Source organism: Corvus kubaryi, unplaced genomic scaffold (assembly GCF_017639235.1).
Source record: "Corvus kubaryi isolate FWS band 111438036 unplaced genomic scaffold, C.kubaryi_AGA036_p1.0 37396, whole genome shotgun sequence".
In the NCBI taxonomy this organism is placed as follows: domain Eukaryota; kingdom Metazoa; phylum Chordata; class Aves; order Passeriformes; family Corvidae; genus Corvus; species Corvus kubaryi.
Genome location: NW_024581135.1, coordinates 6271882 through 6295944, shown reverse-complemented (window position 1 = coordinate 6295944; position 24063 = coordinate 6271882). Strand labels below are relative to the sequence as shown.

The window sequence follows — 24063 nt, the reverse complement described above, 5'->3', positions numbered from 1 at the left end:
GCACTTTAAACTCCAATCACAAGTTCTCTCAGCACACAAACCAAACCCTATTTCTATCTTCTGTTTGCCTCCATTTATACTTTTAGTAGCTAATATGTTCCACGTCATTTTAACTTCGTACTCAGTTCCCTCATTTCAACGCTCTCACGAATATTTGTAATCTCCTTTCTAGCCGCAGATTTTAAGGCTATTTCCTCTTCTTTTTTAAGTAATAGAGTGTGCTAAGGGACGAGACGGGATAAAGAGGTAGAGTGGGGCTCAAGCTGAGTTAAAAGGGTGTTTAAGGGAGCTGCTTTGCTGGATGCCAGAGGGATTTGTCGCCGTCCCCCGCGTGATACAAGCGAGGGGGAAGGCTTTGGATTAGGCGGGACACCAGTCCTGGGGGAGACCTCAGCCCCCGGTTGGCTGACAAGGGCTGTGTTACTCGTACATCTGAGGGAGCCCGTCTCGGCTGATCCTGATGGAGCCGGAGAATCTGTGGGAGCAGCCCGCGCCTCAGCTTCGCGCCGTTGTGAAGCGACTGCGCCCGTGAGCGTCTCCGTGAGGGGCTGCAGCCAGCCGGGAAGGAGGGATGCGGGGCAGGGAGCCCGGGGAGGCGGGAGCTGGGCTGTGCGTGAGCCCCGCCGGGACGAGCCATGAGGGGAACCCAGGCGGCGCGGAGGAGCCGGACCGTGAGGGAGCCCAGGAGGAAGGGGCTGTGAGGGAGGTCCAGGCTTTGAGGAGGCACCGCCCTCCACCACGTTCCCGGCAGCCTCCGCCGCTGCAGGGGGGGGGCCAGCAGGAGCGGAAGATGGCGGCGGACAGTGAAGTGAGTGCCCCGATCCTCTTTCTTTCCCTGTTCCCCGACTGTCCCGCTCTCTCCTCCTGCTCTCTCCGCTCACCGCCTCTCCCCCTCTCTCCCCGTAGCCCGAGTCGGAGGTGTTTGAGATCACGGACTTCACCACCGCCTCCGAGTGGGAGAGGTAGGTGCTGGCGCGCCTCTCGCTCAGCGCGGGGTGACGCGGGGGCTCCGCCGAGCCCGGCCCGGCCGCTCCTGCCGGGGGCAGCCGGACCCTGTGGCACGGCCGGTGCTTCCAGTCGGGAACACCCGGAGCCTTTTCCCGGCTGCTCCGCGTTAGGCTCAGGCTGCGGCCGAGGAGCGGGTTAAGAGGCTCTAGTCGAGCTGTTTCTGAACTTAGTGAAAGGTCTGGTTTAATACCTGCTTGCAAGGGATTAGAATATACATTCAGAAGGCTTATGTGTTTTCTAAGTAGCTGTCTGATTATTAAGACAGCCATCTCGTAGCTGAAGCCTTTAAAAGTTGGCAGAACAATGTACAAAGAAATTTAAGGTGAAGAACGCTCTTGCATTGTGAATGTATTATTTTCTAAGTGCTTTTTCCAGTGGTGGTGTTTATGACAGGAGACAAGAAATTTAAAGTGCTGCGCTTTAAATCTGAACTTAGTGTATAATTTTGTCGCAAATGCTTATTTATCTGTGAACAGTGAAACAGGAGTTAAATGTTATATGCTGAAATACCAGAAAAATAAAAAGGTGAGATTCTTAAAACAGTCAAAAGATGCTCATAGTAGTTGCTAAAAGTTAACTGTCATATGAAGTTTCAGCATAGGAGGACTGTTTTATTTGTACAAGGAAGCAATTGTTCTGGCTTTAGTGTGATACTTGTTGTGGGGTTTTTTTGTTTGATTGATCTTTAGGGTTTTTAAGGGATTCCACAGTGCAGTAGGAAAACATATTGCCTGCTTTTATGTAACTGAATTATAATACAAGTTTAATGTTTAGCAAATATTAATGCCTTTCTCCCTCCCTAACAGATTTATTTCAAAAATAGAAGAAGTATTGAATGACTGGAAACTTATTGGGGTTTCTTCAGGCAGGCCCCTAGAGAAGGTCAGTTACTGCTTCTGAATTTTCCTGTAGCATTTGAATTGCTAATTAGTAATACAATAATGCACACATGTATTTCATCTATTACTGTTTTCTTAGGTGTGGCAGATAATGACTTTATTGGGGAATTTCACCTGTCGAAGTGTCAATTTGACAGACAGTTGCTGTAAATTCTTTGGTGGCGCATCTGCCAAACAGGCTGTTTCCTTGACAAAGGTGCATCTTCACACAGGGCTGATTTTTTTTATTTTCAGTTTGAATCTGGAAACGTGCTTGAAGCTGCTCTAAATACTTAAGGAATCTTTTTGTCCTGTCTTGTGCCTTTGTCGCACCTCTCCTACAGGCTGAGGTTTGCACAGTGCTACTTGTGACTCAGAGTGTCTCATAGATGGGAGAGATTTTTTTCAGAGTCTAATTAGAGCCTTTGTGATGCTTTCTCAGTCCTGTGAAATGCAGAGGAAATTGCTGAGCTCTTCTGCATAGTAATGCAGATAAATTCAGCTGGTTTGTATGGAATGGCTGCTGTGTTTCCAGAGGAATTTTATTGCTTTTCATTCTAGTCAGGTAGAGAGTATTTAGAATAAAAACTCATGTTATCTAATGAACTGTAAGTTAGCTGTCCCTGTATTCCTACGTTTTCTTTTCTAGACCAGAGCTCTCTTCTTAACACCCTTTAAGATCAAAGGGTTGACCAAGTTGCTTTGTTTTAGTAAGAGCAGTGATGTTGATTTTCTTAGATGTTCCCATGCTGTATTTTTGTTAAAACATTAATTATCCTTACAGATGTTTTGTAAGTTATAGATAAAAATAATCATTTGTTAGTGAAAGTAAATATCAAGGTAATATTTGCACAGAATGGTTTAGATACAGATAAAATCCCGGGTGGGAAACTGCTGTCTCTGGGCAAAGCTGAGGGTGCATATGCTTCAGATGTGTAGTTGCAAGTGGGAGGATGCAAATCTTTACTACCATACAGTTCTGAAGACTGCAAGATGATATTTGCTCTTTGGAATGAACACAATTATTGGCAACATGGATTTTAGCATCCAGCTACCTTTATAATGAAGAGCTTTGAGAATTGCTTTTGAAATTAAATCATGCTTAGCTATTAGGCAGTAGAAATACATGAATAAACATTATTGATCATGTAGGCAATATACTTTTAAAGACTAATGAATGTTAACGTAAATTTATGGGCTAATTTCTTTTTTTATATGCAGGGTGTATTCACCACAGGAACATGGGAAGAGAAATCGGATGAAATTTCATTTGCAGACTTCAAATTCTCGGTAACCCATCATTATCTTGTACAAGAACTCAGTGACAAAGATGGGAAAGAAGAGTTGGGAGAAGGTACCTGATATTTTCCTTCCGCGGCTGTAAGGATAATGACAAAAGACAGTGTCAGAATGTGGAGTCCACAGAGTGGTGATTTGTGTCTGTGTGAGAGTTTCTGAGGTCTGATGAGTGTGATCTGACATTTCTGCTTTTAGCTTGCTTTGCATTCCCACAGTGCTAATACAAGCCAGTTGTAAGTGAGCTGGATGTGGTGGTACATTGATTATGTATCAATTTTTGTCACAGATGCCCTTCCTCTGCCAATGCAGGACTTGCTGTGCATGAACAATGACTTTCCTCCTCGAGCCCACTGTCTGGTGAGATGGTATGTGTGTTCCTTTCATCTCTACTGCAAATGAGCATAACAATTGGAAAATCTGGCACAGTCAGTTACATATTTCTTTTTCAATTCAGAGTTAAAACTTAAGTAAAATGATTCTTTGTACTGGACACAAGAAAAGAGTGCAAAAAAAGCCCACCATAGCGGGCCTGTCCTTTCTTGGGTAAACGACTTGTCTCAACTTCATATTTAAGCTTTTATATGTGTAATATTTAGGTGCATTCTTAAAAGGGAAAGCTGCACCACCTTAAGAAACAGCAACTACATTCTTAGTAATGCAAATTTTGAGCACATAATAGCATTGGTTCTAGAGAGATTGGTTTTGTGTATAAACATTTTCAGTCATTATTAATATAAACTGGAAGAACTCAGGACTGCTAGACCTGGAAGTCCTCCCAGTCAAACACATTACAGTGTTGGAATGCTGTTAAGCTCAGGTAGTTTGTGATTTCAGGATCTGCAGCGTTCCATGCCCACTCAGTTCTTGACCTCTCTAAAAAAAGGGGTACTTGGGTCAAATTAACAGATTCCACAATCTGTTGGTGATGATTAGGTTCTCCAGGTCACAATATTTTTTAAAAATCATATTTCATCTGGCATGCCAGAGACTAGAAATGTGCTTTTTTCTCTTTGTCTCTCAAGGTATGGCTTACGTGAGTTTGTGGTTATTGCTCCGGCTGCAAATAACGATGCCGTTGTTAGTGAATCCAAGTGTAACCTTTTGCTGAGTTCCATTTCCATTGCACTGGGCAACACTGGCTGGTAGGTGAAAGCATAAACCTATTTACATGTCCCAGTAAAACTCTAGCATACTGCATTTGTGAGGAAAAAGCATTAAACTGTTAGCAAGACACGTTGTGCCAGTTTGGGCAAATTTGGAAATATATCCTGTGAGAGAAGGCAGGTTACAACCACCCCTCCCCCCACCAGGTTCAGGAAAAAAGAAATTTTCCTCGAAGGAAAGTGAAAGAGAGAAAAACTATTATTTAACAAACACACCAGAAGAGGATAATAATGCTAAATAATAAAACCTCTCACTCTGCTGAGAGAAACCTGGGGAAATTTCAGAGTCTTTCCATAGGTAGCCTCTCTCCTCCCTCCTCGGAGCTGGGACAGGGTGGGCCCACCTCCGGGCCTTGGTGGAGAACTCTCCAGATGTGTTCTGATGTTGAAACAGCCCAAAAAAAGAAGAAGGGAAAAAAACCCCAAAGTCCCAGGAAAGCAAAGTTCAACTCTGTCTCTCTCTGGAGAAAAAGGGCCCGAAAGCCAGCTGAGAAAGAAAGCAAGCCAGGTGCTTCCTCCCGCTCCCACCGCTGCTGTTAGAAGCAAGAGGAGTCTGTATCTCTGTGTCCTTGAAACATGAAAACAAACTGCAAACTGCTTTGAAGAGTTTGCTCGGTTTTTTCTCTCCTCCCTCTCAGGCTCAGTTTAAAGGCATAGAAAGGCACAAAATTAATTTCTGGGCATAGGGCAGCAATATGGGATACATATCATAAAGTCACCCCAAGACACACATTCAGAGGTTTTTTGAATTTGCACTGTAATACTGTTAGAGAAGGATTGAAAAAAATCCCCATGTATAAAGGTTGAATCAATGTTTTGTTTATTTTCATTATTGTTTAAAAACCTTACAGGCCTTTAAAGCTGCTAGAAGTTGTTGGAATAATTGGTAATTGATAAAACACCACTTTTGCAAGAGGGTTTCTTCCCTATGTGTAGTAACAATAGCTTCTTAATCTTCCTCAAAAATTATATAGACTACAAATGAGGTAAGTGAAGTCTTGGATAGGGTTGTGACTGACTTGACAATTTGTTAGGCATTCTGTTTAATGATGACATTAACAGTATTTTTCTTTGATACCTATTAAGTGTTTTAAAGTGTGTTCCTCTAAGAGAAAGTATGTTCTGAAGGGTGAAATTATGTTGAAATTATGCTAGAATGTTCAGCTAGTTTTAGAGACTACAAGACAGCAGGACATTTTAAGTACTCCTGTTTTACAGTCAGGTGCCACTGTTTGTGCAAATCCATCAGAAGTGGCGCCGGATGTACGTGGGGGAGTGCCAGGGCCCAGGCGTTCGCACCGACTTCGAGATGGTTCATCTGCGCAAGGTGCCGAGCCAGTACACCCATTTATCAGGGCTGCTGGACATCTTCAAAACCAAGATTGTAAGTGTAAAACTGGTGTTATATAGAATTTATGTTCGAGCCCTAGAGTGTTTGAGAGGATTTACTCTTTACACTGAATTTGTTCTCTGATATTTTGAAGGGCTGCCCTTTAACACCCCTGCCTCCGGTTAGCATGGCTATTCGCCTTACATATGTGCTTCAGGACTGGCAGCAGTACTTCTGGCCACAGCAGCCACCAGGTAGGAGACTTGTGTCCTCAGAATAACTTGTTTTCAGATAAACAGTCAGTGCTAAAGAAAGTGTTTGTGTGTCTTGCCAGAAGAATTAAAATATTTTCTGCATTACTAGGAAAGTAATGTCAGTCCAATACCACTCTGTATGATGGGAGAGCCAGCTTAAAGCTGCTCTCAAGTTGTCTGTGGCTCATGGCTGGGACAGGTGTTTTGGGGAGGCCTGTGCCTGGAAACATGAGGGTTAGTCAACATTTAGAAATACATGATGTTTCTAAAATGGTGGTATCTATTTGGAGTGAGAAGGTTGACTGACTACGAATCTGAGAACTCTGCCCTGAATTTCTTAGGGAAATGTTTGGATTCAGGTTCTAGTAGACGCTAATACTTTGTGGGAGTATTTGTCAATATTTCCATGAACTACCTTATTTTGATACTTCACTATTTAAATGTATCAACAGTGGGAAAAGCAGAAAATATTATATGGACCTCACTTGAGGTAAAGGTTTGGATTTTTATTGTTGCTGACACAGTACTAAATTTAATGCAGGAAGAATTTCTGAACAAGTCTTTTGTTCTAGTAGCCTTGCATGAAAGAAAAAAGGGTGGGAAATAATATGTAGTCTTAAATTTCAAGTATTTAGAACAGACTTGATAAGTTTATGCCATAGCAATGCTGTTTAGGAAAAACGAGTAGTTACTCATTTGGTACTCTCAAAATGATCTCTCATATTGTTGCTTGATAGTGACACTGTCCTCCTTGAGGACAAATCAAAATCAAGGTTTTGTTTTTAACAGACCTATTTCTATACAAGTAGTAGCAGAAAATAAATTATAAACTTATCAAAGGTAAACAAACCCATAGGAAAAAGGTAGATATTAGTTCCTCCTTAACATCCATTTTATTAATGATGTGATGTTTTAGGTACAAGGTGGAGGAGCAGGTAAAATGCCCAAGTTATTTTCTTGACTTGGTAGTAGTTTTACATAACAAGCTTGAAGTATTTAGGGTACGTTTGGAGACACAGAACTTATGTGGCCTTGGTCTGGTTATCTAATTGTTTGGCTTTCCTTTGCTTAAAAGTACACTAATCAAAATCCTACATTTTGAAGAAGTGTGCAGTGAGGTTGAGTCTGTGTGCTCTGTAGCTAAGGAATGTATGTTGAACATATATTTAAAGAGAGTCCTGCTTTTTAGAGAAAGAAGATCAGTGCTGTTTTAAATGATAGTTCCTCTTTTACCTAAAGAACTTGGGAAATGAATTCCACAGGTTTCATCTTTTTATTGTTTCTGCAGACACAAATTCTGTTTTCTGTAGTCTCTCTCTGCCTTACCATAGTTATTCACTAAGTCAGGATCCCTGGTTTGTCATGGATGAATTGTATCACTCTGGTCATATTTCTTGATTTGAGCAGTTTGAATAACTTTTACTCCTTTAGAGCATTCTGGCTAAGGGAGCCAGTGTCAAAGTGTGTTGCAGAAACTGTAAATGGACGGTATCAGTTCTTCTGCTGTTGGTACGTGCAATTGTGGATTTATGTTCCCTGGGAAGAACTAGGCCCGTAACTTATATACCATCACTCAATTAGCTCTTCTCAAAGAAAACCAAAGAATTTAAATGTCTTTTTTCTTCTCTGAAGAAGCAATTGTGTAGTTAAGTTATCCAGATACTTTATCTGTGCTAATACCTCACTTGTTTTGTTTGTAAATGGTTTGCCAGATGCAGTTAAAATTGCAGATCAGATGCTATAACAGCATTATTATAATGGCATTACAATACATTATTATTATTATCCACTTCAATTTTTGTTCAGTGGAGGCTGTTTTTGATTTATGTATTTGAAGGATATGACATGGGAAGTTCCTCAGGATGCTGGGAGGCATCTTTATAAGTATCTGGGATTACATGGAATCTCCAAGATCTTTTGATTAAGTCCTCTTTTGATAAAATTGTAAACCTTTTAAAAGTAGTTATTTTTTCACTCTGCAGAGTTGCTCTGCCAGAGTCTTCCTTTTCTGCTTAGAACTGATTTCCTGCCCAAGTATTTTTGTGGCACTTTTGTGTCTGTTCTTGTATCAACCTTGAATCTTTAGGGCTTCTTCATAGCTATCATCATTGCCTGTATGAAGGGAATAACCTTCCCTCAACATGAATTACAGTAATTTTATCTGTCCCTCTGAATGTCCTGTTTCATGATTACTTCCCAGTTTCTCTTGGAAGCAATTACTTTGACTTTATGTTAGGATTGTGTTTTCCTGGCTCAGTTACCTAAACTGCTCAGCTATTGTCTGGTCATCCTACATGTTACAGTCTTTGCTGTGAAATGAAGATGATATGCTGCTTCAAATGTTCCATAAATTCTAGATGGAAAACATGTTGATTTTTCTCCAGATATAGATGCTCTAGTTGGGGGAGAAGTTGGGGGCCTGGAATTTGGGAAGTTACCATTTGGTGCCTGTGAAGATCCTATTAGGTAAGAGAAGAGTTCAGGAAACTGTTTTATAACTTCCTTAATGGAGGACTTAAAGGTGTGTTATTTCAATCTTAGCTTTGCCTACCTACTACTTAGCATGTCCAACAGATTTTTAATTATTCAAGTACAGCAGGAACATCTGTGAAGGGTAATGGTTTAATAGCAAATAAGACCATTTGCAAAATTGTCTAATGATATTCATAGTTCAAGCTCTTATGTCTTTTACTGTAAACTTCTGCAGTACCCCATTCATCTCTGAAATTATTATGTTTAAATATACCTCAAGATAAACCTTAAAAACGATGTGCCTTTGTTCAAGGGTTGGACTTGCTCTCATGTATGCAGTGAGAAGACTTATTGGAGAGCAAAATACATAGAGGGAATCAAATAGGAGCTATCACAAATACCTTTTAAAATGTGAACTGTGATGGAGAGAACACTTTCTGCTAGCACTGAAAGACTGAAATCTTGTTTTGTTTCAGTGAGTTGCATTTAGCTACAACATGGCCTCACCTTGCAGAAGGGATAATTGTCGACAATGATGTTTATTCGTAAGTATCTTGTCTGAGTTACAAATATCTACGAATGTGCTTTTTTTGTTCGCTACTGCATTTTAGTGTCATCTCAAACACTGTGTGGCTTTGCATGTGAAAAAGAACCTATTCTGAGGAATGTTAATGTCAGCTGATAGAACATCTCATTTGGAAAAAATTTTCTGAAATGCATTTCTGTGTGAGAAAATATTATTGTGTTGTAATCTCAGCAGAACACGAACCCCTGTTTTTGAGCATATTCTCATGTCAGACTTGAAAATTTTGTGTATTGCATATTTCTTGGTAAAGATGATAGTGGAGGATGTAAGGTAAAAAGAATTCACTGCTTGACATCCCTCTCCCAAAAACTATCATCTAGGTTTTCTGCTAAAGAGGAAGAAGTGTGTACTGATACTTTAAACAATAAACCCCATTGGTTTGTTTCCTTCTTTCTTAATGCAGAAATGAGTTTTCAAGATTAATACACTTTAAAGGAAGACAGGTCTAACTGAATTGTTCTCGTGTGTTTCTTGTTCATGTCGTGCACATACATGAGAACACGGACTCTTACTTGCATTTCAGTGTTTGTCATGTTCTCCTGTGTAATGTGGTGCCCATTGTGGCTTCCATGATCTCACTGGTTATGACATGACATTTATTGAGAGTTTGATACTCATCTTTTGAATACTTATACTGGCATTTGGTTTTCTTTTTTTTTCCTTGTAATTTTTTCTTTTCTTTTTTTCTTTTTCTCTTTTTTAAATTTTTTTTTCCCCCAAGTGACCTGGATCCTCTTCAAGCACCCCAGTGGTCTGTGAGAGTCAGAAAAGCAGATAACCCTCAGTGTCTATTGGGTAAGAGATCAGAATTTCCTGTCTTCTCTTGCAGCTTTTAAACAAAAACTACTAAGTCATGAAATTAGAGTTTAATTGTTGATTACCTGATGGCCTCTGTTTCCTCACTCCCCTTATTTTTTTGAGTGGACAGTATTTTGGGCTTCTTTTTCAAGAACACAAGCTTTGCAAATACTTAAGTTTCTGTTGTAGTTTACTCTGTGTCTGTGTACGGTGAAATTCATTGCTGTTGTTATTTCACCAGGTTCCAGAGATGAAGAATTTTCTCTGTGTTCTAAGAAACTTTAGATTTACTAGAATCTTCCCATTTTATTGTGTTCTGCATGTATCCATCTCCTTAGTTCAATCAACCTGTCTGACAGGGAGGATTAGTACTTCTGGAGAGCTGTGCTCTCTTGTCTGTCCCTACCTTTAAGCCTGTGGGGAAGAGGGCTTTAGAACTTTCCAAGTTTCATCTGCTTTGGGTGAAGAAGTGGATTAAACTGCAGACAGAGCTGTGCTCTGGAGAGATGGCCCAGAGCTGCCTGGGTGTGCATTCACCTAAACTTTAGTTGTGTGGTTTAAGATATTTGTGCTTCAGAACAAATTACCAGATGTTCTTTCAGATGAAAAGATAAAAATTACTGTCCTTGGGGCATAATTTGGAGTGTTGGCTCATTGTTCAGTGAGATTTTTGGCTGAGTTCAGAAGCTTTGTTCCTCATACAGGTGACTTCCTTACTGAATTCTTCAAGCTTTGCCGTCGGAAGGAGTCAACTGATGAGATACTTGGAAGGCCTGCATTTGAGGAGGAAGGAAGAGGTAAAACTAAAATCCAGTTGATTTTTGTTATTTGTATTTAATTGGTTTGTGTTATTTTACCTTCCCTGTACCCTTATCTTGACTTCAGATTGGTGTTTATAACTCTTCCACATTCTCTGTAATACTCCTGGGAATTTTCTGGCCAGGGCTACGTGGTGAAATTTCTCATGAATTCTAGACAAGTTTAGCATCCAGAGGGGCAATTGCCTCTGTTATAGTTGGGGCTGTTTCTTTTTACAGGAATATAAAAGCTTAAAATTTTACTAGAATGTACAAGAGTTGGTTTTGAGGACGCATCAGATCTATCTGTATAGCTTTATGTATTTTTAGTTTTTTCGATTTTTTTCTCCTTTTTGATGTACTCTCTAGTACATATTTAACAACCAGTTTAGACAGCCTTTAATCTGTTTGAAAGGCTTTGCTCTCATCTTCTCCATTTTAAGGAAAAAAACAATGAAAACTCCCCAAATTATCTGACCAACAAGTCAGACTTTATCCCAACCATATAAATACTGCCATCTTTTTGATGTCTCTGTCCCTCTCTTTTGCTTTTCTTGCTGTATATAGTGAACCTTCACCGCCTTGCTGCTGCTTGTCACCTCTTCTTCCCTCCAAATATAGCCTGTATCAATGTATTTTCCTTGGTTATACTTGATCTTAGTTTTGAAGGAGCTTGCTAGAGAGCTTAAAAAGGTGTTAGACTGAGGAGTGTGTGTGTATTAGTCATAGTGCTTGACATGCAGTTTCTTTAGCCATTCTTAGCTCTAGTTTTCCTGAAGTGTTTGCCAGGATGAGCTTTTTCAGGCTGCTGCTAATTATTCACTTATATCTAATTATTCACTTATAGTTGTCTGCTCTCCTTATAACAGTATTAATTCAGTTTATTGTAAGAGACAATCTAAAGTTCACCAGCAGCAACTCTGAAAAAAACCCAGTCTTTTGATTTGAGAAATTTCCCTGAGGACTCTAAAACAGAATTGTGCTTACACTCTATGAGGTCAGTGATTAATACAGGATTTATTTAAGATTTATCTAAAGCTTTAGCATATGCTTGAGCAGTCTTTGTTACCTGCAGTGTGTTTATTTATATGATGTAAGAACAAGGTTTAAACACTGAGTCTTCAGCAGGCTTTTGGGATACTCTGTTGGTATCTCCACAGTAGCAGTGCTACTACAGCAGGTAGCAGGCACTGTCTGCAGCCAGCTCAGTCTACACTTTATTTGGTGAACTAAATCAAGGACAGTCTGTGACTCATTTGTGACCTCCTTTTGCTGCTTGTATTTGCCAAGAACCGTGAATGTCAGGCATGGTACCTGCCAGATGAGGTGTAGCTCTGGTTCACAAGGGTTAAAGTTCAATACAAGGTAAATAGGCTGTGAATAAGACAGGTGAACTTTTAAAGAGACATGGTCTAGTGTTTGATTTTGTTCTGATTGCTTTTCTTTCATTTGCTAGAGGTTGCTGATATCACCCACGCGCTGTCGAAGCTCACAGAGCCAGCACCAGTCCCAATCCCCAAATTATCAGTGACAAACATGGTTCACAGTGCCAAGAAAAAGATCCGCAAGCACAGAGGTGTGGATGAGTCTCCTTTGAACAATGACGTGCTGAACACCATTCTCCTGGTGAGTGAGCTGTCCATGCACATGGGGTTCTTCAGAGAGCACATGGACTTCATGCTGCCACTGATGCATTTGGTTTATAGCCTGTGGCAGATTTAAAGATAATCTGATGTCAGTTCCAGTATTTGAACTGCATTTATCAGCTTCTTGAGACAGCCCGAGTTGTTACAAGTCTGTGTACTGTAAGTGAGCTAAAACTGATCTCTGAACTCTGCCAACAGTTTTAATTATAGGGAGTGCTGGTATGAAGCCAGCAGTAGGTTTATGGAGAAAGTGGGAAAAGCAGGAAAACCGTACTGATGGAAGGTTAATGTTTTTTTATTCAAGTTCTTATTTCCTGATGCTGCTGACAAACTCGCAGATGGGTTTGAAAACAGAGCCAGCACTTCAGCAGGAAACAATCCTCCTCCAGAGAATGAAGATTATGTAAGTTTTGCTGAGTGACACAAGAGAAAGCAATTTTGAGAGTGTGTTCATAAAGACTTTGCTGTGCTTGCCCTACATCTTGTAATATGTAACTTTTTGAAAGAGGAATTTATCTTTGTGGAATCTCTAGGCAGAAATAGTGATGATTTTCATTTCCTTGTAATTCCTTTTTTCTTCCAAAGACTGTAGTTTTTGGTATCTTTTAAGCTTAAAATGTTGCTTAACTGCTTCCACTGGCAAACAGGAAAGAGATCACATGATTTTGGAAAAAAATGCCATTTTTTCTGTATTTCTTGCTTTCTTTTATTTCTTCCCTAGAATCTCTTCAGTCAGTTTAAGTCTGCTCCATCTGACAGTCTGACATACAAATTAGCTTTATGCCTTTGTATGATAAACTTCTACCATGGAGGAGTCAAAGGAGTGGCACATCTTTGGCAAGAGTTTGTGCTGGAAATGCGTTACAGATGGGAGAACAACTACCTTATTCCAGGGTAAGATTTGTTGTTCTTGTTGCTCCTTTGTCAAAGAAAATGTTCTTTGTTCCAGGAACTGAGTGAGGTCACTGTGACTTTGAAACAGACAGTTTTGGAGGGTTTTTAATTGCAAATGCTGTCTCTGTTTTTATTAGCCTGCTTCCTTAAGGCAAAAAAGGGCAGGGAGTAGGGAAAAGCATCTGTGTCCTCCTTTGAAAACTACAAGATGCCTGGGGAAGCTCAGTTTGGAGATTCACTCCACTGTGTGAGTGAGGGTGGGGGAAAAAAGTTAGTGTGGTGTAGTTTCACCTTTCTTCTAAGGACGCTTTTCCAAGTTCCTGCTGGTGCAATGGCCTTTGCAGATATTCCAGCCCTTCCAGGTTATGTCTGCTGCAGCGGAGTTTGTGGCAGACCAAACCAAGGGCTCTCTCAAGATGAGGTAGAGCAATAGGATACCCTACTTTTAGGGTTGCGGTATTTTGGTTGGGGTTTGGGGTTTTCTGTTAATGTGACAGACTGGTCATTTAATCACTAGTTTGTACTTTAAAATGGTTACACTAGCAGATAAAATAGAAGCTGAAATATATAGCAGTCACTCCACTGTATCATTGCAGTTTTAAAAGTACAGTCAAAGATGCTTAATTCATGTTTGAAAGCAGTTACTTCTTCAACTTCCAGTTGGAAAACTGACCAGGAAATGCAGGGTGTTTCACACTAGTGTGAGTGATCTCTGAGGTCCTGAAATGACTCCTGGGAAATACATGTAATTTAAATTCTGGGCTTGTCTACTGAGACAATAGAAGAGCAGTATAGTTGAAATGGTGGGAGTGGGTTCAGTGTGGGTATTTGTCACTCTTTTAGATTTCATGTGATTTAAGACCACATGTGTGTGAAAGATTTAACTTTATAATTGATAATGGTTACACTTCTACCTTTTGTTAGATTAGCTAATGGCTCTCCAGATCTGAGATGTTGTTTACTGCATCAGAAACTTCAGGTAAATATCCCAAATTTAAGAATGATTTTTCTCCTAAGGAAACTGTCAAAATTACAGCAATTACTAGCTAAATATATTGTTGTTGTAGATTTATTTTTGCTTGTATTTTTTGGGTGTGGAATTAATTTTTGAGAAAATTTTTGTTATGGCAACAAGTTCAGTGGAATTGTTATCTTTTAGAATTGTAAGACCTTTTCTGTGACTGCAAGTTTTTCTGTGTGATTGTCTCCATAAGGGAAATTGCTAAACAATTTTTTTTCTGTTCCTTTAACTTGTTAGATGTTAAATTGTTGCATTGAAAGGAAGAAAGCAAGAGATGAGGGGAAAAGGGGGAGCGTGTCTGATCGTTCACCTGGTGGTGCTTCTGGTGATGGTGCAAAAGGAGGAGACCACTCTGGAGATAACCCTGACAAAGAAAAAGAATTTGGCAAGTCTTGGGAATCGTGGAGTGACAGTGAAGAGGAATATTTTGAATGTCTCAGTGACACAGAAGATCTTAAAGGAAATGGACAGGAAAATGGCAAGAAAGGAGCAAAAGAAGGCAGCAAAGAAGCTGTAAACTTAAAACCAGAAGGTCGTCTGCATCCACATGGAAAACTGATGCTGCTACATCCAGGAGAGCCTCTCTACGTTCCGATAACACAGGTGAGGGAGCAGGAGCCGAGCCAGATGTGCAATAGAATACACAGAATGTGGCTCATACCTAGGATTGTGAAACTGCCAATAGCTTGCAGGTTACAGCCTTGTCTGTTGCTAAAATTGCTGAGTGTCCTTGACCTAAGACCTCGTTTTTAATTTTTAAAACTTAATGAGGCTACTAATTCCACATGGTCTTTGTTTTACTTGAGAGTTTGGTTGAGTTTGGGGTTCTTTTTATTTCCAGTTCTTGAGGCATCTTCCATCCCCTCCTTACTTTCTTTCCTATAAAACAGGAACTGCTGTGGTCCTTCCACCACAGAGATTTCTGCCTGACTTTGCACAGTACTGGATCAGTTTTGCTGCTGTATTTGTGTTTTTTATAATTTCTCAGCTTGCATCTAAAAGGCCATAGTCATCAGTTTTGGTGCCATTTTCTAAAGCAGGTTTATCATCAAACAACTAGAAATGTTACCTGACATCAACAGGCTTTCCTCCAGAGTGACTAGGGATGAAATAGGAAGTGGTGCTGTCACAGAAAGTAGTTTGAAATCAGCTGTGCACAAAGAATGCAGTGGTTTTCATTCTCCTGAGAGAAATTATTTCTAATTAATGTTGCTTTGCTTGGGTAAAACATATGAGCAGAGAGTAGTCAGGCAAAGTGTTCTCAATTAATTGTGTGCTGACAGTATCAACAGCAAAAATTCTGCATTGCTTTGGGTAGATTTTCATCCATCTCAGCAAAATTGTACCAGTCAAACACCTCCTGTATTTTGCTTGGATTTTGGCATTTTAACGACATGTCCTTATATTGTTACTTCATTCTCAGGTTATTTTCTGTTTAGTTTCTCTTTGTTAGTGTTCTCTTCAGATGCACAACTTGAGGCTGAACTGCTAAAGCAGTAGAAAGTTGTGATAATTTCCTTTGAGTACAAATGAAGCAGAATGAACTTGTGGTGAAAGGGAGCTTCCTGCTCCTTCTCCCTTGCTAAGGGCTGAGTCCAGGAGAGGCTGTTTGTAACCCTGTGTGTTCCCATGTCCCAGGAGCCAGCCCCCATGACTGAGGACCTGCTGGAGGAGCAGTCGGAGGTGCTGGCAAAGCTGGGGACGTCCGCAGAGGGCGCTCACCTGCGGGCGCGCATGCAGAGCGCCTGCCTGCTCTCAGACATGGAGTCCTTCAAGGTAGCACTGCTTGGACACTTCTGGGAGATTAGATTGCTTTCTTCTTAATTAAACCACCTCTCTTGCTTGTGTTGGACACTTCTGAAGGTTTCTAAGTTGGTTTTCTTTTTCCACAAAACAGCTTCCAATTAGTTTCAAGTTGAAAATAAAAATGTACTGGTAAAACTCTCGGCACATTTCAAAATCTATGACGATGTGGTCTGTTATGCTGTAACATCCCAGTAAGCTTACACAATGTCTGTGGGAAGGGAAAAAACACATCAAACATACAGTTGATGAGTTGTGAATTAAAGCAGCACTTCCAGGTTGGGACTGGACTAGCTGTGGTTTTTGGTAATTTGTTCCATTTCTTGTCTGAGCTCTGCAGAGGGAGCTAAGAGCACATCCACTGCTGTCATCACAGGAGCTCAACACTAAAAAGATTGGAGATTCTGTAATAGCTATAAGTATCTTTTTGATTATTGCAGTGTTTATGGTAAAAGGATATAATGTGCTGTACAGTTAGAGTATTTATAACGGTAATCAGTTTATTAACAGTGACTCATGGCATATGAGGTATATGTAGAAGTTTTATTTATATGGTGCAAGAAATCTAAAATCTCAAAGTAAAACTACAGAACCATAATTTGAAGCACAAGTATACTCTTCGTAGGTACCTCAGATGGAAAACTGGGATTCCTTTTATGTTCTGGACCTATGGATGTAGTTAACTGTGGTGATATTGCATCTACAAAAAATGAAGTTATTTTTGTTTGGGGAAGATTTTTAAAGTTCCTTTTTAAAAGAGGAAGAAAAGGGGAATTTTATCACTGGAGTGTTAAAAGATGGAAAGTCAGTGTCAGTGCTGAAAACATACTTAGGCAGCCCAGTGATTCTTTCAGTCTTTAATGGGATAAGCTTAGTGAAAATTCCTATTTATTGCATGTGTCAGGTGCCAGGTAGAATCTTAACAGCCTAATTTAGAGCTTGCCTGAAATAACTGGTGAATGTGTATTTTGTGGGTGATGAGAAGGTATTTTTTTGTTGTTGCTGATGATGTGGGTTTTACCCCTTGCCACTGTCTTGGTTTATGCCTTATTCCCTCTGTCCTGCTGTACAGTTTGGTGACTGTGGACAGAAGAATTCCCTGAGTTTTCTTATTCTGTGCTCTACCCACTAAACCATATTGCCCTCCTACCCAGGCTGTCATGTGTCCATACGATTTTCCAGGAACAATTTTTCTGTCCTCTCCTCCCTGTAGGCAGCTAATCCTGGCTGTTGTCTGGAGGATTTTGTGAGGTGGTACTCGCCTCGGGACTACATCGAGGAGGAGGTGGTTGATGAGAAGGGGAATAAAGTCATTAAGGGCGAGCTGAGTGCCCGGATGAAGATTCCCAGCAACATGTGGGTGGAGGCCTGGGAGACGGCAAAGCCAGTCCCGGCACGGAGGCAGAAGAGGCTCTTCGATGACACCAGGGAGGCTGAGAAGGTGAAAGCTCTGGGCTGGTGCCAGTCTGGGCTGTGATGCTCCCTGCAGCCCTTCCTTCTTCCCCTTGCAGCATTTAAACACTGACAGATCCTTGCACTGTGTTTTTGGAGTTACTGAACTGTTTCGTGCATGGCTTAGGGTTGACTGGAAATTCTTGCTGCTGTACCAGGAGGGTGTTTGAAGTACCTAAGAGTACCGAATGTTACTTTAGGTATTTCTTTGAATTATTCGACTTATTCTTTGAATAAACCAGATTTTTACCTGCATATGTGCTAGGAACATTTTTGTTTCCTAATACAGTTATTTTTAGTTTCATTCTAACCTGTTGGGAGGATTCATGTAAAACTGCCTCTCAAGTCCTGTCTTACAGTGGTGTTCCATTCTTGTGAATTAATCTTTCCTAGTTAATCTTATCTTTGGGAAGTAGTTTTGATCACTAAAATACTAAATTTTCTAATGTTGCAGGTGCTTCATTACCTCGCAGTTCAGAAACCGGCTGACCTTGCAAGGCATCTTCTGCCTTGCATCATCCATGCAGCTGTACTCAAGGTAAAGGATGAAGGTAAATAATGTTTAATGAATTACTAAGATCTGTAAGGGGGAACAGTGCTGCAATAATTACAACTTTGTTTCTTTCCTTACAATAGAAGCACTAGAAGATATATCTTCAGTTAAGAAGATTATAAAGCAGATAATATCCCATTCCAGCAAAGTGCTACGTTTCCCCAGTCCAGAGGACAAGAAGTTGGAAGTAAGGTTTTTGGAGTGGGTGTGGCTGAAAACCTGATAGACTTTTGCACTGTTCATGGGAATGTTAAAAGGACAACTTTTTAATTTTCTCTTTTATTAAACTCTTTCAGGAAATCATCGCTCAGATTATGAGTGTGGAAGCCATCATTGCCAGGGCAAGATCTCTCAAAGCAAAATTTGGGGTAGAGAAATGTGAAAATGAAGAGGAGAAAGAAGATCTACAAAGGTGACTGGTTTTTTTTCAATTCTTATTTTTCACTGTGTTGTTTTGTTTTTCCTCTGATGCTCTTGTTTGTGCTTTCAAAACTTAGGACTGATAGAAATGGTGACAATAAAGAAATACTTAGGAATCATATTTGGGTATCCCTGTCACTGGACTATCTAGAGATGATGTGTGTGGGTACCCTCAGTGCTCCTCCAGTTAAGCATCTCTTTGGAAACATTTGATCCACATTTTTTTAATAGAATTTGGTTTTATCTTGACAGTACTGGGGACTTTTTTTTTGTGTGTGTATATAAAAAGTATATTTGATGAACTCTGTTACCATAGCAGTAAAATTAGGACTAGAAATTTAGTATTTTCTATAAATATTATGGAATGAAATAGCCCCTTCCACGGTTGTTTTCTTGTCTCCTTACTGATATGAAACATATCACTGAGGAGCTCTGAATGGGAAGTGACAAGGCATGCTGCCTTGCATCACTACCTGCTGTCAGATTATTTACTTGCTGCTCAAGGTGACTAATATGACTAATAATATAAAACCCAAGTTAACTTCTTGCTGCTGTGCTGGGAGGGAGAGATGACATTCGTGCAGTACGTGTTGGGAGTTCAGAGATGTGGTGTCTGACCAAAGCAATGTCTTTGTGCTAAAGAAAATTGTCACATTGTGAATACTTCTGCATGGCCAGCACCATGGAGGCTTTCATGCTGATTTTATACATCTGCTTTAGGAGCCTGGGTTCCATTCTTAGGTAATTGAGAGGAGAATTTTTTCCGTAAACTTTCAGAATAGCGAACCAAGAGAATCTGCCAGTTCTCACCCCAAGCAAATGATCCTTGGTGAAGGCCTTGGCACAGGAAGCAGCTCTAGGTTTAGATCAGCACACTTGGTCTGGCTGAGGTTTAAACATCCCTTTTCCTTTTCAATCATTTGTTCCATCAGATTTGTAAACAGTCTCCTGGAGCAGCCAGAAGTGTCAGTTGTTGGTGCAGGAAGAGGACCTGCTGGCAGCATCATTCACAAGCTCTTTGTGAATGCTCAGAGGGTAAGAGAGAGCTCTGGGTCGCTCTGCAGACACTTCTGATTTAACCAGAATGAGGCAATGAGTTATCATATGGTGCCAGTGTATTTTGTCTGCATATCTGCATGTATTGTCATAAGTGTGCTTGAGGTGTTTTCTGTGATGTTCAACATGATTTTGGCAATAACAGAACCTTGCAAGACCAAAGAAGAGTGAGTGAGCTGGGATGTTAAGCAATTGAAGCCAGCTGGGTAGATAGAGGTGTCAGTAATGCTTGATGTACTTGAAATGGTAACGTCAGTAATGCTGTTATGGCACAAATTTCTGCCTTATCTCAGCAAGATCAAGTGTTGATTGACATAGAAATGTAGAGAAACTGGTCATAATATTACCTGTTACGGAGTAACTTCTTAAACTGAGGCTTATGCTTGGAATACTTGAGATTTCTTCTGTGGAAACCAGCATGCTTAGGAAGTTTCAGTTCTTTTTCAGTGGGACTCTACATTCAGTTTACCTATTGCCAGTGTTGCATCTGTTTTCTGGAGACCCTTCCCTTCCTGATACTGATGTAAATGTTGCCTTTTTCTCTTAAGCACTTTTTGGAATAATTAGCCTGAAAGTATTGATTTCCAAACCTCATGGACTGCAGTCAGCCTTCAGTTTCTATCAGAATTACACCTGTTCATAGCATCAGATTTTCTAACTCAAACTTTAAAGGGATCGATGCTTTTGTAATAATCTTTATTTTGCAACTCAGCATAAAAAGGACCATTCTGAAAACAGAGCATGGTTATTCTGAGGAATGAAAATTGGGCCATTTCTTATATTCTTCCAGTCTCTAGGGAAAATGTGGTTGCAAATCTGAACCTGCCAACCAGCCACCCTCACAGACTCCCCTGTAAAGCCCAAGACTGTGCTGCATCTGCACATGTATGCACTTGCCTCTTTAGACAGAGGCAGTGTTTTCAAAACTGAGTAAGTTTCTAGCCCTAGGGTATGTGCAAATTTCTAGGGTTTTGTTTGTTTGAAACACCAGTAACTAAAGCAGGATTACAGGTATTCCCCACTAGTAGATGGTCAGTGTTAAGATTCTTAGTAGGACAGGAACCAACTTGCTACAAATCCCCCTTTCTGTTTAACCTGCCATGAGTTATTTCAGTAGAAATAACTGATGAAATAACTCAGTAGAAATAACTCATGTTTGGTAAATAGAAGTGGAATGAATTCCTTGTTCATTACCTTTTCAACCTGGACTCCTCTGTGAGCTGTGTATAATGTGTTCTGTTCTTGAGTTTTCTCAGGAAAATTCTGATAGCCAGTGCATGTTCTTGGAAGTTGAGTGCATGATGTCTCTTAAACCTACAGTCTCCTCCTAACCTCTTGTAAGTCACCTCTGACTTGCCTTTGTTTCTGTCTTTCATCACTGGTTCTTTTCTCATCCCTTTCCAAGCTGACTGAATCTCCTGATGAGGTAACCAACTTTGTCCCTCCTTTCCCTCTCATCTTCTCTGCATAGAGCTGAACCTTCTGGTAGATAGAGTGCAGCAGCCAGATTTAGTCTGTACTGGTGTTCACATGTTGAGCATAAAAATAACTTTGTGTTTCCAGAATGGTTTTTCTGCATTCACACTTTATTTTTAGAGCCTAATAACATGTAGTGAAAAGAGAGAGAAATGTTTAATTAAAAAAAACCCCAACAAACTAAAAAAGCCCTCTCAAAACTAAAAAACCCAACCAAAAAAAAAAATTTCTTCAAAGGAGTATTGATGTTTTCTGATGCTGAAATATCTGGCCATGCCTTTATATTCTTCTCTGTTGCCACCACTTGTTTGTTTTTTTGGGGGGAAAGTAGTGATGGACAATTAGCTGGATGCTGCATCCCCAACACTAGTACTTCCTGAAGATATGGAACTTTTTGGACACAGATATTTGGAAAAGAAGCAGGGTAACTGTGTAAAGTGTAGCACAGGGAACATCCTCTGTTGGTTTCCTCGAGCTGTTCTTGTGGGAACACGTGGTACTTGTCCCTGGTGGGTTCTGTGGCACAGCATGCAGATCCAAGCGGGGCTGGGTCCTCCTGCTCCTGGGAGAGGGTTGGGAGCAGAGGGGCAGCAGCGAGGGGCAGCCAGTGGCTTCTGCCACAGCTCAGTGACATTGCCAATGTAGAGTTGTACATGCTTGAATTAGGAAGGACCCTGTTAGGGTTTTGGTAGGGGTGTGTGTTTCCATAGGTATATGTAATTGAGGGAATGTTTATTTGGGCATGCCAACCCTTCTTTCAGTATCCAGGCATCAGCGTTGCTCCTGCCTAGCTCTGAGGCAATGAGCAGCCATGGGGCTTGTGCAGCGTCTCACTCGCTCTGCAGTGTGATTTCAGCAAGGCTCTCTGGCCATGAAAAGCCCATCCTGCAGCAGTGCTGGAGTCTGAAAAGGCAGGTGACTGTCAGGACTGCAGGAGTGGCACTGATGATTTTGAAAGGGAGGCTGCCTTGGCCTCCTGTAGCCAGAGGGAGCTGAGAAGGGGCCATTCCCTTCAGTCACAACCCTTGCTTCACACTGCCAAAACATCTAGGCAGAGCTTCACCATCCACACGAGGGTTCTTCCATCTGGTTACGTTCGCTTTATTTCCTAGCATCCCATTAATGCTTTGCTCTGTGTACACATAAAGCCTCTTGATGTGTTCCCCATTTATAATCTTCCTCTGTGCCTCTTGAGAACAGTTTTCTGAGTGCCAGTGTTAGGCAGCAGCCCGCCCTGTCACTGTCGCTGTGCTCTTGCCGCAGGTCCCCGCCGTGCCGCCGCTGGAGGAGGAGCTGCGGCGCTCGGGCTCGCAGGAGGAGCGCAGGCAGGGGGTGCAGTCGGAGTTCCCCCCGCCCACGGGCCGGGAGGTGATCCTGCGCACCTCCGTGCCACGGCCCGCCCCCTACTCCAAGGCGCTGCCGCAGCGCATGTACAGCGTGCTGACCCGCGAGGATTTCCGGCTGGCGGGAGCCTTCTCGGCGGACACCACCTTCTTCTGACACGGCCCGCTCCTGCCGGGCCCTCCCGAGCCGCGGGGGACTCATCATTGCCGCGGGCAGGGAGCGCTTCGGAGGGACTGGCGTGCACTGCAGAGGGAGCGCTGCTGCCCTAGGACTTGGATTGGCCGCTGTGAGGGGTGGCTGTAGCAGCTCATCTCGGAGGTTTGGAATGGCTTCAGGAATGGTTTCAAACTCTCTGTCCAAAGGGAGCATATTTTCCTTTTTTTGCATTAGCTTAATTATGGACCTGAATGCGCTGTGTGCAAATATTCATGTTGAAATTCATGCAGAATGTGCTGCTTTACACTTCAGGATCAGACTTTATCGAGTGACATTAGTCTACTTAAATTGCTATATATAAACATTAAGTAATTTATATTTATTACTAATCATAATCACAGAGCCCAGTATTTTTTGGTTAATCACTGTTTCAAGTACTTCTAAAATATCCTTATTTTTATTTAAAGTGTACAGTTGACTCTCTAGTTCATGCTAAGCTCTCCTGGCATTGGTTGTCCAAACAGATCTTATCACTTCTCCCAGACAGAACTAAGTGGACAGTGAGCCTGAGTGACAGCTGGCAGTGGACCACTGAGGGGTGGGGATACTTTATACCCTTCCCTGTGTGCAAGGGCCAAAGCTGTATGGAAATGACACCTGGGGCTGTTTCACTGTGAGCAACTCAGTGGTGTTTACAGAGGCCATTTGCCTGCACTCCCTGTCAGCGATGGGAGAGGAGGGGACAGCTCTGTCACCTCTGGCCCCTCACCCCACATGTGCCAATGTTGCTTTACAGTGACCTTCACCTGTTTGAATGAGAATCAGCAGAAGATCAGCGTTACTTTACAAGTGTACAAACAGCTACAGTATTGTGGACATTACTCAATAAATACGAACTTGCTGTTGGCTCTCAGTATTCCTGTGCTTTTCCACACCCTCCTTGCATGCATTGAACCAGGAAGGACATTGTGACTACAGTGTGACTACAGTGAGTACAGAGTTGAGTTTTGCTATTAGTTGTAGGAGCCCAGGTGTTACTCTAAAACTTCTTTGAGAGGACAGGGATCAGACTCTTTTCCTCACATAAAGTTCTATGAAGTAGAAATACATTTTTCAGGATGAAGAAGAGTTAACTTTCTTCAGGGAAAATCTTGTCATTTGATTTCCAGGCTTTTTGTGTGTTACCCCACACAAATCTCTCTGGCAATGGGTAAGCAAGATAAAGACGCATGTAGCTGCTGTTTAACTGTGTGGCTTCTTTAAAAGGAATTATACCAGGCAATTCCTGATGAAGTAAAATTTAGGTTAAGCTTCTTCCCCAATACTCTTGGTTTCCTCCTCTAATGAAATCTTACACTGCAATGTGGACTCCTGTAAAGGCTGTATAAATTTGAACATCTCTCTCACTTGATTATCAGGCTATTCCTACCTGGTCATTTGAACTGCTGGAGAGATAATTCCTTTATCCTACTCAGGCACCACAAACATCATTAACACAGCTAAAGTCCTCTTAGTCTGACTGTAGAAAATGGTGCACTTATGCAACTACCTTGTCTTAAACAGTCTTTTTCTCTGTTCAAGAGTTGTAACTTTAAGATTTTTCTCAGAAGGATAACTCAGAAAGCTTTTCACCTTATTTTAACTAGCTGTAGTTGAA

At 41.2% G+C, this 24063-nt stretch overlaps 1 protein-coding gene across 3 annotated transcripts; it reads left to right on the top strand.

Annotated features, from left to right (window-relative positions):
- Nucleotides 1-414: 414 nt before the first annotated feature.
- Nucleotides 415-23314, top strand: RAB3GAP1 (RAB3 GTPase activating protein catalytic subunit 1). Of its 3 annotated transcripts, XM_042041360.1 has the most exons (25): nt 415-808; nt 907-962; nt 1815-1890; nt 3108-3240; nt 3472-3550; nt 4208-4327; nt 5567-5732; nt 5833-5932; nt 8317-8398; nt 8881-8949; nt 9712-9785; nt 10493-10585; nt 12042-12211; nt 12536-12634; nt 12953-13125; nt 14050-14104; nt 14384-14749; nt 15785-15922; nt 17163-17390; nt 17856-17952; nt 18038-18141; nt 18251-18366; nt 19307-19409; nt 20836-20856; nt 22170-23314. In XM_042041360.1, the coding sequence occupies exons 1-25, from the start codon at nt 572-574 to the stop codon at nt 22404-22406; spliced, it is 3192 nt and encodes a 1063-aa protein (XP_041897294.1). In that variant the 5' UTR covers nt 415-571; the 3' UTR covers nt 22407-23314. The 3 variants fall into 3 exon arrangements, with proteins under 3 accessions (XP_041897294.1, XP_041897297.1, XP_041897295.1); XM_042041361.1 differs by lacking the exon at nt 20836-20856 and having other exon boundaries at nt 422-808; XM_042041363.1 differs by lacking the exons at nt 18251-18366; nt 19307-19409; nt 20836-20856; nt 22170-23314 and having other exon boundaries at nt 17856-17939; nt 18038-18063.
- The last annotated feature ends 749 nt before the right edge of the window (nt 23315-24063 follow it).